This window comes from Gobio gobio (assembly GCF_949357685.1).
Source record: "Gobio gobio genome assembly, chromosome: 19".
NCBI lineage: Eukaryota > Metazoa > Chordata > Actinopteri > Cypriniformes > Gobionidae > Gobio > Gobio gobio.
In genome coordinates this window covers 27,587,247-27,601,574 of record NC_137112.1, presented here as the reverse complement: position 1 = coordinate 27,601,574, position 14,328 = coordinate 27,587,247, and the positions used below count along the sequence as shown (strand labels likewise).

Below are 14,328 nucleotides of genomic sequence, written 5' to 3'. Positions count from 1 at the left end.
TTCTTTCCTTCGTGGCTGTGTTTTAGATAGCCATAAATTTAAGACGACTCACTCATGCCCCATAAATCATTATTACTGCCATCGCTTGGCGAACACACACATTCTGAGTGATATATGTCAGGTTGATGATCTTCACTTTCACGTTGGCTTAATACAGCGATACTATTCCTAACTAGATTAGTGTTTGACCTCACTTCTTTTCTAATTCCTCTCATCCTCTCTCAGGACTGTTGGTGAACAGGTCAGACACAACTCCCTCACTTGAAGAGACCTACCATCGGCCAGTCAAGCTCCTGTCTGGGGACTGTGACATTGGGTCCGAGCTTACACAGACTCTATTACCCAACGGACACGCACATATGCCCGATGCCACCCTAAGCGAGAGCGAATCCTTCGGGCGGGCCAGTGACTAACACCGCACCATCACTGGTTTTTTTAATCCTTTTGCACTGAGAACTGCTACCTCACACTGAGGGGCACAGACAAAGCTGCCCCCGTCTATCTGAATGCAGAATAGGGGCGTCCGGAGTTTGAAGGCGAAGCTTGAGTGGGATGATGGCGTCCCATGCGAGCGTTAATAATGTATATAGATATAATCCTCCTCAGGGAGGCTTTGTTCACACTTCAGAAATGTGACTTGCATTTGACGCATGCAAAATGTATGACAGAGTGCTATAACTTTGGGCTATGAGCTGTACATAAGAGTTTTCATATATGAATATATGAATGTATGTATTCTAGAACTTTTACAAAAGAGTGTTTAACTCTATTCGCTGCATGGTGAGATCAGAGTGGTTATATTTTATTTTTCTTTCTTTTGTTTTGTTTTTTACAGATCTCTCCTGCTTTTCCCAGTTTTATAAGCAGTGCCTTATTGCAAGATCAAAGAATCCAAGTTTTTTGTTGGGAGATGTCTGTACACTTTTCCTTTCACAAATGGGAATTTTTTTCATGAAGTTTAAACAACCCGATGATCATAATAGGCCGTCTTAAAGGAATATTCTAGGTTGAATAAGATACAGGGTTCCCATGGTCAGGGAAACCTGGAAATATCAGGGACTAATTTTTCCATTCTATAGTGAATAGAAAAACACTACCGTTCAAAAGTTTTTGGGGTCAGTAATATTTTAGTTTTTAGGGCTAGGGCTTTAACACTTTTATCCAGCAAGGAAGCTTTAAATTGATCAAAAGGGACAATGTTACAAAACGTATATTTCAAATAAATGCTCTTTTCATATAACGGTTCTATTCATCAAAGAATCCTAAAAAAATGTATCATGGTTTCAAAATATATTAAAATATATATTAAAAGAGAAAGCTAAATTGCAATAATTTCACAATATTACTTTTTTACTGTATTTGTAACTATTTTAGTACTGTTTTTACTGTATTTATTTGCTTTGGTAAGAATAGCGACCTTATGGTTTTTTTTTATCTTACGAACCCCAAACTTTTGAACGGTACTTTAAGTTTTTCTAAATTTATATATCTGAAATGTTTAATTGGCAAGAAATTCTCTCTTTTGTAAGATATTGGAGTAATTATGAAAAATCACTAGTAAAAAGTGTGGGAAATCTAAAGTTGCTTTGGATAAAAGCATAAATGTAATCGTAAAATTAATTTCTCCCCACAACATCTATGGCTTTGTGTCATTTACCAAAAAAAAATGTATTTCAATTCATACTTCAGTTTGTATGTACAGAAAGGCATTTAATAGCAGTCTATGGACAGACAACAAAGACGAGGATTGTATTGGTCATCACTAACTGGTGTTTAACCTGGAATATTCCTTTGTCAGAATATATTTGTGTTCTGGTCTGTGATGAAGGAAAAGCTCTGCAATGTATTTTCAGGTTCATTATGGTGCAAAATTAACAAATATTGGCATAAGGGAAAATGTAAGCACTTTGAGGACTCTAAACACCCTGAAATTCTGATGCAATCTAGGCTTTTCCGTTAACAAAGGTACGTGGCACCAAAAGCTGCTTCCCTGTGGGATTTGAACTGAATTTTTTTATGTATTTGTCGACCGCCTTTTTTAACATATTTGGGGAAAATAACAAATTATCCAAAAACACTACATTTAGGGAGATTTGTTCTAACAGTGACGCTTCGCTAACAGAAAAGTCGAATGCTGCCAAATCACGAAAGGGAAAGAGTGTCTCTCTAAAAAACTCAAGCTGTGTGTGCTGGCCTTCAGGGTCTTCCTTCAAACACACTGAATGTCTTCATGTAAAGGGAAAAGCGGGAATAAGTGAACCCTTTGTCAGCTAATCTCTCATAGTCTTTGACTAAAGCTACATATTGTCTTTATTAGCCTGAGCTAAACTGGTTCATGTCAGCAGCCAAGTTATTTTTATTTTTTTTAGGCCAAATAGTGAAACAACTCTACTACTAAACTAGGGGGACATTTTATAAAGTTAGATTACAGCAAATGCCAGTTTAACCCCCAAAAGTTGAAATTGACCATAGCAGTGCTTTGGTGGTGGGTAACTGGTTGTGTGTAATCTAGCTCTGTGAAGAACCCCACTAGCTCTTTATCTGTTAACTCTACAGATGTGTGGGTCACCCTGTTTCATACCTGATTAATTTATTGAAATGAACTCTAATCACAGCTGTTCACCCACATGGCTAAAACTGTTGAAGTGTCAAAATGGCAGGTGTTTATTAAAGTCACATTTTGCTCTTTTATACCCTCTTGTTTGTCTTTTTATTACGACGAACAGCGGTCTTTCGAATCAGCTTTGGCCGCGACTCTGGAAGACTTGGAGTTAAGCTTTTCTTTGAGAAAAGAACAGCATTGAAGTCATTCTTAAGAAAGGAAGATGTGTTCGGAGTTTTGCCTACCGGATCCAGCAAAAGTCTAATCTATCAACTAGCTCCGCTTCACCTTCTTCTTTGCTCTGGTTGGTTGTAGCGCTATCCTATTGCGTGCAGAGGGAATTCGAAAGACAACCGTTTATCCCGCCCCTCGGACTGAGCCCTGCCAATGGTGTGTTTCCAGACCCAACATCTTGATGTGGGTCTGGCTTGTCAGTCTAGCACAAACCCCCATTTTCTTTTAATATCATAATTACAATGTAAAATTATTATTCGAAAGTTGTGAATAAAGATTATTGGAGTAACTTTTAACAAGAAAATACAATTTCAGTTTTTCTACTTCAAAATGTCATGTAATTTTAATTGCTTTGTAATAGGGCTGGGTTTTATAAAATATCGATTTCTCAATTTAAACGATTCTCATTTTGATGAACCAATATCTTTGATTGATTAAGAAAAAGTGAAAAAGAATCAATCTTTTAGCCCATGCTGTTTTCAGTTGATGGATGAATTAACCTCCCATCCAATAAACAACAATAAGGCCATGTGTCCACCAAAGCATTTTTTCACGCGGCTGGCATATTTTTCCAATTTTTTTTTTTTTTTAAACGGCATTAGCATAACAAGCATCTATTTCACAAGCGCTCAGGTCGCCGAGGGTTGAAGAACGTTCATTACTGTCACTTTTTACTCAGCTGTCCAATCACAGTGGAGGAGGGACGGGACATATACAGCACCGACCAAACGCAACATTCTGCTTGTACAAAGTCAACAGATGAAAACAAGAAGCATAATAACAGAACAAAATCATTTAAAACAAGAGCCAGAGCAAATACTTTACATTGTATCGACATTTATAGAATATTATATAGAATCAATACAGAAACCAACTATCTGAGAAATAAGATACTAGTAACACTTCCGCTGATATTCCGTATCATAGCAAGCAAAGCATCTCAACTGAAAAAAAAAACTGTTCTGCCAAAACACTCTCAAGCGCCCACAGCTAGGTGTTTTCAGCAGAGCGCCTAGCTTTTTCATCTGGCTAAAAACGCTTGATGGACACGTGGCGTAAGCTTTGTTCTTTGTTGCTTAGGAAATTAAACGTAATTAACGCAATGAACGTCTCAGCTTTCAAATTCTGTCAATTTTATAACGAAATTCAAACAAACCCCTCGCTTTATTACTAGTTACAGCATAAAATGAACATGGATGAACATCAGAAGGTATGTTGAAAGATACAGTAAAACTTAAATCCGTATCATGTCTCATGTAATCGCTCGATCAGTGTGTCAACTGCGGAAAGACGTCAATAGCGTGTAAACAATGTCCCGTACAACATCACATTTACCTCAGAAAAAACATTCAATGTTCATTAACTCGTTAGTCATGGAGCATTTTGCCATGTACTATATTGCATATTCATTGTATCATTACTTCAATATTTTAATTCTTCAATATTTAATGTATGTTTGAATACATTTGTCATGTTTTTATAAATGTTTTTATAACAGCCACCATTTATTGGTTTAAAGGCTTATATTCATGAAAACAGCTCTCTTGCGATATTGCTTAATTATAATCTATGTTATATAAAAAAAACTAAATCTCTGATTTTTGTGGGCATTTATATTAATTTTGGGCATTATTTGAGACAATGCTGCATTGATTTTGAACCCGGCAGCACAGTAACACAAGAAATCACATTACAAAGAAGCTATTGATTGCATTTTAAGCTGTAAGTTTTACATCAAATCACATTAATGATGTTAAATCAGACAATGCACCGGCAATTTAGTGATATCCTTGCAGTTGTGGTCTTGACTGGTCTTGAGATAAAATCCAGAGTCCTCTAAGTCTGAGACCAAGACAAGACCGAGGAGAAATGCAGTCGAGACCGAGACAAGACCAAGACCATCAAGAAATGGTCTTAAGACCGGTCTCGAGTACTACAACACTAGTGCACGTACAACGTTGCATATGCAATGGTTTGAGCGCTTGAAACAAAAGTCCACTAGATAGTGCGCATGCGCCGAACACGTCTCCATGCTGTGGAACTGTGCGTGAGATGGAACAGAACACGGAAAATTGAGTACACCCGGGGGTCTAGCCACCATATTGTGTGCGATATTGTTTTTTTTATGGAATGTTTAATAAGGTTGTGACTCTCAGGAAATTCCATTTTTTTACATAAAAAAAATATATTTCTATTTCTAACGTATTCTATTTTTAATATATATATATATATATATATATATATATATATATATATATATATATATATATATATATATATATATATATATATATATATATATAAAGGAAATGCATTTGGCCTCAAACTTGCTAGTCCTCAAGTAGTAATCTAGCTTATGTTCAACTTTGCAACCCTGTTACCCATTCCGGTGCGCTTTTGTGATTTTAATTGACCAATTTACTGCCAAAAACTCAAAATCACAGAAATCTCTCGTTGTTAAGCTCATTCTTCTGTATTTTTGGAGTCTATGTTTGGACAGAAAGCACATACCAGTGTAAGGTGGCTGTTGACTGAGAGCCCGCAGGGCTGGAACGGCCCACTGTTGCTTCAGTCAAACGCTCCGTATTGTACTTGTGCCCCAAGCTTCATGACAGGTCAGACAAACATTCACACCTGTGGACTAATCTGTCTTTCTCGTCATTCTGCTCGACTCTTGCGTGTGTTTTTTCAGCTAATAATAGTGAAGCAGGTAGAGCGACTAGCTTAAGCTCGGGGATCAAAGTCTAGACTCGACATGTAGGTAATGATAATCCACTGGAATAATATCGGTTACGCATTTTAACTTGTTACCAATTAGTGCATAGATGACTTAAGTACATAAAAGACCAGCGCAGTTTGTGTAAAAATACTTTTTTAATCGATTCACATAGGGTTGCAAAAATGACACTTGAGTTTGAACCCGATCTGTGGTGCAACATAAGTGGAATTCAGGCTGTTAAACTCAATCTGTTGTGCACTGATGAGCAGGAATGCAAACCTCTGTGTTATGTGATCTTTTTATCCAGGCACCAGGTGTCCTAGCCGTGGCCCTCAAGACCAGCGGTTCAAACTGGGACAGAGGGTGCGTTTCTCAGTCAGATTTGACCAACCTCCACTCATCTGTAGAGCTGGTTTGCTTCTGGTCTCTGACCTCGTTTTGCAGTCAGGGAAACCGGTCCAGTACAAACCGACCCACACTGTTGTTCCATGAAGAGGGTGTTTATAAAAGCGTACGGCGCACTTTCTCATATGCGCCGAGGAAAATGAAGCCTCCCATGCTGATGAACGTCACTCTGGGGATGCTGCCGGCGAACAGCCTTTAGACATGACGACAAAACATACAAAAGCAACAGTTAGAAAATAAGAATAACCGGTACAAAATATGTTGAGTAATCCTGATTAAAACATGTCAATGTTTGCTGAGAAAAGCCCCTAAATGAAGATAATTCTAAGACATTATTATGGCACAGGAGTAAATCACTGATATTGTTCTTTTTTTCATTCGTTTTCATACATCACTGATCCACAGCAATCCATTTTGTATTCCTTCAGAGTTCTTTTTTAATTGTTGGTGTATGTTAACTTAAAATACTGGAACCCAATGATGCCAATGGAGTGATAAGTATACAACTATGACCTTTTTTCTTTTTAATGAATCATAAACAAGCATAACCAGTGTAGTCCGATCCCCGAACAAAGAACTTTTATGAGCCGTTTATTTCTACTGATTGAAAACAAACAGCACAACCAGCATAGTCAGTGAATAGTGTCATCCAACTGATTCCTAAAAGAATGACTCTTGTTTTTTTATCAAAATGATATCATTTGGCATTTGGTTTCCACAAAAATATCAAGCAGCAATGTTTTCGACATTGATAATATTAAGAAATGTTTATTGAGCAGCAAATCATCATTTTAGAATGATTTCTAAAGGACACTGTGACACTGAAGTAATGATGCTGAAAATGTAGCTTCACAATTACATAAAAAATACATCCAAAAATCAAAAACATTAAAAAAAAATCTTTCCATCTCCAAATTCTTTAACTTTAGTGTATACATGCATGTATGTATGCATGCATGTATGACACATACATACTATACATATATATATATATACACATACATACATACATACATACATACATACATACATACATACATACATACATACATACATACATACATACATACATACATACATACATACATACATACATGCATACATACATACATATATATATATACATTATACACACACACACACACACACACACACTTTATTTTGTACTGTCCTGAATTAGCCTGGTTAAAACCAGACCATTCTCAGAGCAAATCTAAATTTGCCGGAAGTTGTCTGGGTTTTCCCAGGCTAGTCCTGAATAAGATATTTTACATAAAAGATGTTTACATAAAGTCCACAAGACAAAAAAAAATAGCTGAATTTATAAAAATGACCCGTTCAAAAGTTTATGTACACTTGATTCTTAATACTGTGTGTCATCACCTAGATGATCATGGACTTTTTTTGTGATAGTTTTTCTAGAGACCCTTGTTTTTCTGGGGGGTGAAAACCTTTAAACAGGATGAAGATATCCAATTTTTTCTTATTTTGTTTAAATATCATTTTATTTTCCTGTAGTACTGCCCTTCAGAAGCAACAGACGATACTTCCATGTTTCCAGGAAGACAAATTAAGTACAATTTACCTTGATCTTCAAATTCAATAAGTGTTTCAAATTCAAATTCATACAGTCCCTGCTGGAGAGGGTTCAAATATGCAAATGATGCTGGAAAACTTCCAGGAACTGGAGGATTTTTCTGAAGAACATTGGGCAGTTTAACTGCTCGGGACAAACAAGGGACTCACAAACAGTTGTGGATCATCCAGGTAACGACATGCAGTATTAAGAATCAAGGGTTTATACATTTTTTGAACAAGGTAATTTTTATAATTTCGGCTCATTTTTGTATGTTTACATCTTTTATGTAAAATATCTTATTCAGGACAGTACTAAAATAAGAACATGTATTTTGTTAAAATTATTCACATTTTCTGCGAGGGGTTCACATACTTTTTCTTGCAAATGTACATGTACAGGGCTTGACATTAACGCCCGCCAACCCTCCAAATGCAAGTGCATTTCAACAGTGGCGTGTTAAGCTGTCACTCCTTCTAGCCACTTTGGTGGGTTGAATTTTATATATAATTTATACAGTTTTCAATTGTAGTCTTTTAAAAAGGCATCTGAAATAATAAACTACAGTGGCATGAAAAAGTATGTGAACCGCTTGCAGAATCTGTGAAAATGGGAATAATTTTAACTAAATTTAGAGCCAGGGGGTGAAAACCTTTGAACAGGATGAAGATGTCCAAATTCTTCTTATTTTGTTTAAATATAATTTTTTTTTCATTTAGTACTGCCCTTCAGAAACAACAGAAGAGTTGTTTACAGTCCCTGCTGGAGAGGGTTCAAATATGAAAAAGAGGCTGGAAAATTGAAGAATGTGCAGGACCTGGAGGATTTTTCTGAAGAACATTGGGCAGTTTAACTGTTCAGGACAAACAAGGGACTCGTGAACAACCATTACAAAACAAACAAAAAAAGCCTTGGATCGTCCAGGGAACGACACACAGCACTGAGAATCAATGGTTCATAAACTTTTTTATCAGGGTTATTTTAATAAATTCAGCTATTTTTTTGTCTTGTGGACTATATGTAAAAAAAAATTATGTAAAATATCTTATTCAGGGCAGTACTAAATAAAAAATAACATGCATTTTGTATGATCCCTCTTATTTAGTTAAAATTATTCCCATTTTCACAGATTCTGCAAGCGGTTCACATACTTTTTCATGCCACTGTAAGTGCAATGTAGTGTCAAAAATATAAATTTTTCGATACATATCGATCCTGAAATATCTGAAACGCTTCCAATACTAATTTCCTGAAAAAGAGATTCACGATACCAGCTGCGCTCTCTCGCTCTCTTATTTCTCCGACAGCGAGTTGACACACAAACCCGCCTCCCCTCACTCAATCATTTATTTTTGAATATTGAATATTGCTGGTGTTACAGGACTTGAATTTTGGAATGGGATTGTGTACAATTTTACTCATTCCCGCAAATTTTGTGCACGCATAAAGCCGCTCTCAGTACTAAACTGAGTTATTTTTCGCTGCTAATTGCGCTTAGTCAAATACACACAAAATTGTCAAAATGCCAGTCTTGCCGAGTATTCACGTAAACACAGTCAGTTGTGTTAAGTGAATGTTAACAGCAGCCTAATATCTGCTTCCAAATTGAAAATGCTGAGTGGCTAGTAACTTAGTATGACCACTAGCCACAGTGGCTGGTGAGCATAAAAAATTATACACACACACAAAGTATATGTGTACGTGTATATAATTAACATAATGTATGTGGAATTGACAGCTAGTCAGAACATTTGTAAACTAGAAGCTACATCAACATCAGCTTGGATGTAACTTGGATTAAATTTACAGAGCAGCATACAATAAAACATTAGTCATGCTCGATAACACAAGTATTCAGTATTTCTCAGCTGACAGTGTGTTGTTTGATAGATTACGGAACGTTTGAGCAGGAATGTGCAGTGTAGGGGTTGTTGATGTTGGAGAGGTTAGAGGATGCGACAGGCTATGAAAGTACTGTAGTCTCCTAAGGCTCTTTTCCACGCAGCTGCTTTTGGTATAAGCACTGGCCCTCTGGGGCCTCTCCGCATGACTGATGGCCAGATGACATCCACACACGTCCCTCGAGCTCCCAGCACACCCCCAACACTCTCGTGCTTGGGCTCCCTCTGCTTCCTTTCTCGTTTTGTTTCATCTTGCGCAACTCTTCTCGCCGTTTCTTCTTTTCGGTCTTTCTTGAAAGTTGCTGAAATCCATGTCTTGCTCACCCTACATTCAACATTCACGCCCCGTTAAAAGCCACCCAAACGGACTGATTTGGGATCAGCCTCCTCAAGTCCTTCAGTGTGACACCTGTGGGGGATAATGGTGGTCGGAAAGTGGGGGTGGGCTGGATCTAAAATTAGAAATAAGGTCACGAGCGGTGTAACCTCTAATACATCAATTTTGTCAACTGCAAAGCTGTACAAGGTGCCAAGCATGTCAGGGATCTCTTGACTATTCCAGTGATTCGCAGAACTCGACGTTTCAGCATGCTTCTGCTGGGATCATGTGTTTTACAGAGAGATGCTATGTCAGAGAGAGCATGTGTGTGCGGACCTGTGAGCAAACACACTCATCCTGGAACGAATTAGCAAGGACGCATTCTGACAGTTTGTCTGTGCTGCGTGGGGTTGGCATTTCAGAGCATGCACTAAAAGAGAAACGTGAAACCTTGCATGCGTGCTTTGAGTCAGTTCTGACCCTATCTTCGGCAACGGAAAACACAAATATGCATCGCAGGAACTTTGTACAGTTTGTACAACTACTAAAATATTTGTGATATTTTCTGAAGAAAGAGTGAGTGTTGATTATATACGATTAGAGTGGAGTAAAAAATATCAATTTTCTGATAAATAACATACAAAGCAACCAGTATAGTTAAAGGTGCATTCACTCCATGTAAGAATTACTGTAGAATTTTGTTACGCTTACTTACTGCAATGTCACAGAGAATCATTCAAAATGGCTTCGGCTTCAGCAGTAAAATGTAGTTAAGCAGTTATTTTGTGATATCCAGTGTCATTATTCATATTAATAATGCAATAACAGTACATTCAAACTCAAATAACACATATTGTAGAATGTCCACAATGTCAAACAAAAGGACTATGGTAATTATGACATGGTGTAAACGCAGCATTATGTAAGGGATAATGTACATTCAGCTGGTTGTTATCGCAGAATAAACCCTGAAGCACTTATTACACATCTACTTGCCACAAAAGTAATAATTAGACACAAAATATTGACTTGAGTTGAAGCTTTGCGTTTAAATACCTAATAAAATATTTCAAAACGTGAAGAAAGCAGTTGCTAGCAACAGCAAGTACAAACTAGACGGACATTTAAGGGTTACAGTACAGTCATACAGTCCAGTTCTCTACTAAGCTACCTGCTATAGCTCAATAAACTCCCCACTGGAAGGGTTTCAGGACAAGCATGGCGGATATAACTCGAGTCACTTTATGAGCTTTTATTGCGCATGTATACACAATAATTATCCACAACATTGGTAGCCTGAATGCTCCCGCTACGTTAGCCTATCAGCTGGATACTAGTGACATTATTTAGCTCGTTTTAGCTAGTTCGGTTGTAAACCTGCAATGAAACACAAACACCAGAATTAACTAATGAATTTACACATTCATGTGATATTAAATTTTGATCTGAATTACTAGCAATGCCAGTTTACAGTCACTCACCGGCAAGACATACCAGTCCTGACCATCAATAGAATGAAAATGAAACTTAAAGCCGACGTTAGTACTGTGACTAATTAAGCATATACAGACACAAAATGATTATCGGAACGATAATAAACCAAACCTGTAACCTAGTAAGATTATAACATATATAAATATAACATAAATGTGCCTGCATTTGGAATAAGATACCCCAGAACATAATAAACACCCATCAATATATAAATATATATACATATATATATAGTTTCAACAATAGTTTCACCTGCTGGAAAGTTCTACACATACCACTAATTATACGTATTTTACCACATAAATAATTATGGGGATAAGAGATATTGATATGAAACGGTTTTAAAATCGTACCTGTTTGTTATCTTATAATCCATTACAGTGTAAAAAACAGTTGTCGCAAAAATGGCAGCAGCTGCGTTTGTATGAAACAAGACACAGAGTCCGTGACACCAAATTACATAATTAAATAATTGTACACAAAATATTGAGGAGTTTTAATATTTTAGTCACCAAACGCAAAACTTCCTAGCAAGCGTATAGCGCTGACTTCAGTTACCCGGATAAGCCTGTGTTATCAGTTATTACCGGTTGTTATAGGGGAATAACATACCGCGGATGGTGCGATTTACCAATCAGAATCAGGTATTCCACAGAGCTGTGCAATAATCACAAATAAATGACTGGTCGTGTTTACACAGAGAAAAATTGGGTCAATATTGTAGCTACCTTTAGAGGTACAACAGCTCATTGTGGCAGTACCCTTAAAAGGACATCTTTGAACCTTTTTTACTCCTAAAAGGTGCATATTAGTACCCTAGCTAGAGTAGTACCTAGCAAAAAACCATAAGGTACTAATATGAACCTTTTTGTGGTAAAAAAAAGGTACAAATATGTCCTTTTGCCCCACTGACAAGCTGTTGTACTCCTAAAGGTACAATTTTGACACCAGTGTTGTCTGATTCACTAACAAATGACTCTTATGAGTTAGTTCTTTTAATGAACAGCTCACGATTTGAATCGGTCTGAAACACTGCCCTGTAGTTTACAGTATTTTTTTTTTTTACATACAGCAAATTAATATTTTAAATAAAATACACATTAAAGTGAATAGCAATTGAATAAAATCAAATAACTATCTATACATACGGATCAGGGCCATATGGGAGATTTATTCTGTTTTATCGTCCGGCATGAAAACAAGCCTGATCGCAACACCAATAATAATAAAAGCATTAATGCCATGGATTTTATTTTCTATTATCTTGCAACCATCCCGATCTGCTACAACAGGAAATTAAGATGAGCTCATTGTGACGAAATCATCCTGCCCAGCCATGTTTGCCAGTCAGTCAGCGGTGGATGGGTCCAATAACACCCCTATTAATGGCTCGATAAATACGGCATGCTTACCAGAAGCTTACTAAAGTAGATTTCTGATCAGAGGCAGGTCATACACCACTGCAACACTCTATATAGGCAACTTACACTATATCTAACCAAAGCTTCAATTGATTTCACTGCAACTGGAGGTCATTAGGAGCTCATTGCAACATTGCAAGCATTACTCTCTCAGTGGGCCGCTGCATCATCCTGGCCTACTTGCTTGCAGACATGGGAGCCGTATGCGACTGTGGTCTGGGTTGGGGTAGCAACACTTCAAAGCTTGGAGGAAGGTTAGCTCACAAGCGCATGGCTGCATTGATTGCCGATGTTTTGGTTGGTGTGGTTAGAAGCTCTCCGCAGAGCTCTGACACACATGGAAGCACTTTCTGGCTTCACTAGTCTGCAATTGGAGCCATTACAGTAATTACAGCTTTAAAGCCAGGCAATTTGTACAAGGCATGCAGTAGTGAAACTGCCAAAGTTGTTGCCCTTTATGCAAGCATAGCCAAGCCCCTTTGCCTTCTCTATTTTTTTTAGCCCCGGTTTCTCTTAGAGTTTTAAATATTACAATCTGTATAGGGATTTTAGGAATTCCTTGAAGTCGTGCAGTCTATTGTGTGCATAAAAAGGAAATTTCAGAAAAGTTTTGGATGGAGAGAGGAAAGTTTATTATGAAGAGAGAGATTCACATGATCACTCAATGGGCATCTGTGCACAGAACAATAGTGACTACCCACATTTTCCACTGACCTTTTAGTTTATTTGTCATTCATTTTCTTTTTTTAAAAAAGAGAAAAGAAATCTTCAATGAAGAGTTATTGGGAATCTAATATGATGATTTGATACTTAAGAAACAACTTAATACCAATGTTGAAAAAAGTTGTGCTGATTAAGATATTTGTGGAAGCTAAGCTACATTTTTTTCAGGATTCTTTGATGAATAGAAATTTCAAAATAACACCATTTATTAAAATTTTGTCTAATAAATGTCTTCAGTCAATTTAATGTGTCCTTGCTGAATAAAAGTATTAATTTCTTAGTGTAACGGAGGCCAGCAAGTAGTCGCTGTGTGAGTAAACCTCACTCACTCTTGATCTCAAGAGACGCTCTAGCGACTGACGCTAGAGGTTGCAGCCTTTAGCCTCCTTGTTAGAGCGTCCAACTCTCATATCGGCGGACCCGGGTTCGAAGCGGACAGTTTGAACAGGAGGGGTAACCGGACCCGGATGGCAGTGAGGTTTAGCAGGGTGAGTGTAAAGGAGGCCAGCTAGTAGTCGCTGTGTGAGTAAACCTCACTCCTCTGATCTCAAGAGACGCTCTAGCGACTGACACTAGAGGTTGCAGCCTTTAGCCTCCTTGTTAGAGCGTCCTACTCTAATACCGGCGGACCCGGGTTCGAGTCCCGCTTGGAGAGAGCGGTTCGAACAGGAGGGGTTACCGGAGCCGGGTGAGAGTGAGGTTTAGGAGGGTGAGTGTGACGGGGGCCAACTAGTAGTCGCTGTGTGAGTAAACCTCACTCCTCTGTGTTTGTGCAATCCAGATGCAAACTTGGTAAATCTGGATTAAATGCGTATGTTAGCAAATAGTCTACTTTGGGGAAAAACATGAAAAGGACATGGAAATGTGCAACACCTCAGCTTCCCTTCCGATTAATTGATTGATTTTCAAATTAAATTACAAAGTTGTTTGAGAT

The 14,328-nt window shown here is 37.6% G+C and overlaps 2 protein-coding genes across 2 annotated transcripts in view; one reads left to right on the top strand and one right to left on the bottom strand.

The window, feature by feature from the left end:
* lrig1 (leucine-rich repeats and immunoglobulin-like domains 1) overlaps positions 1-2,691 on the top strand; it is a 40,756-nt gene extending 38,065 nt beyond the window's left edge. Inside the window, exon 18 of the mRNA XM_079843999.1 lies at positions 226-2,691. Within this exon, the coding sequence (XP_079700125.1) occupies positions 226-413 (188 nt within the window). The 3' untranslated portion in view covers positions 414-2,691. The remainder of the gene's footprint in view (positions 1-225) is intronic.
* A 3,003-nt stretch (positions 2,692-5,694) lies between these two features.
* Positions 5,695-14,328, bottom strand: part of slc25a26 (solute carrier family 25 member 26) — a 78,724-nt gene continuing 70,090 nt past the window's right edge. The window contains exon 10 of the mRNA XM_079843811.1: positions 5,695-6,153. Within this exon, the coding sequence (XP_079699937.1) occupies positions 6,057-6,153 (97 nt within the window). The 3' untranslated portion in view covers positions 5,695-6,056. The remainder of the gene's footprint in view (positions 6,154-14,328) is intronic.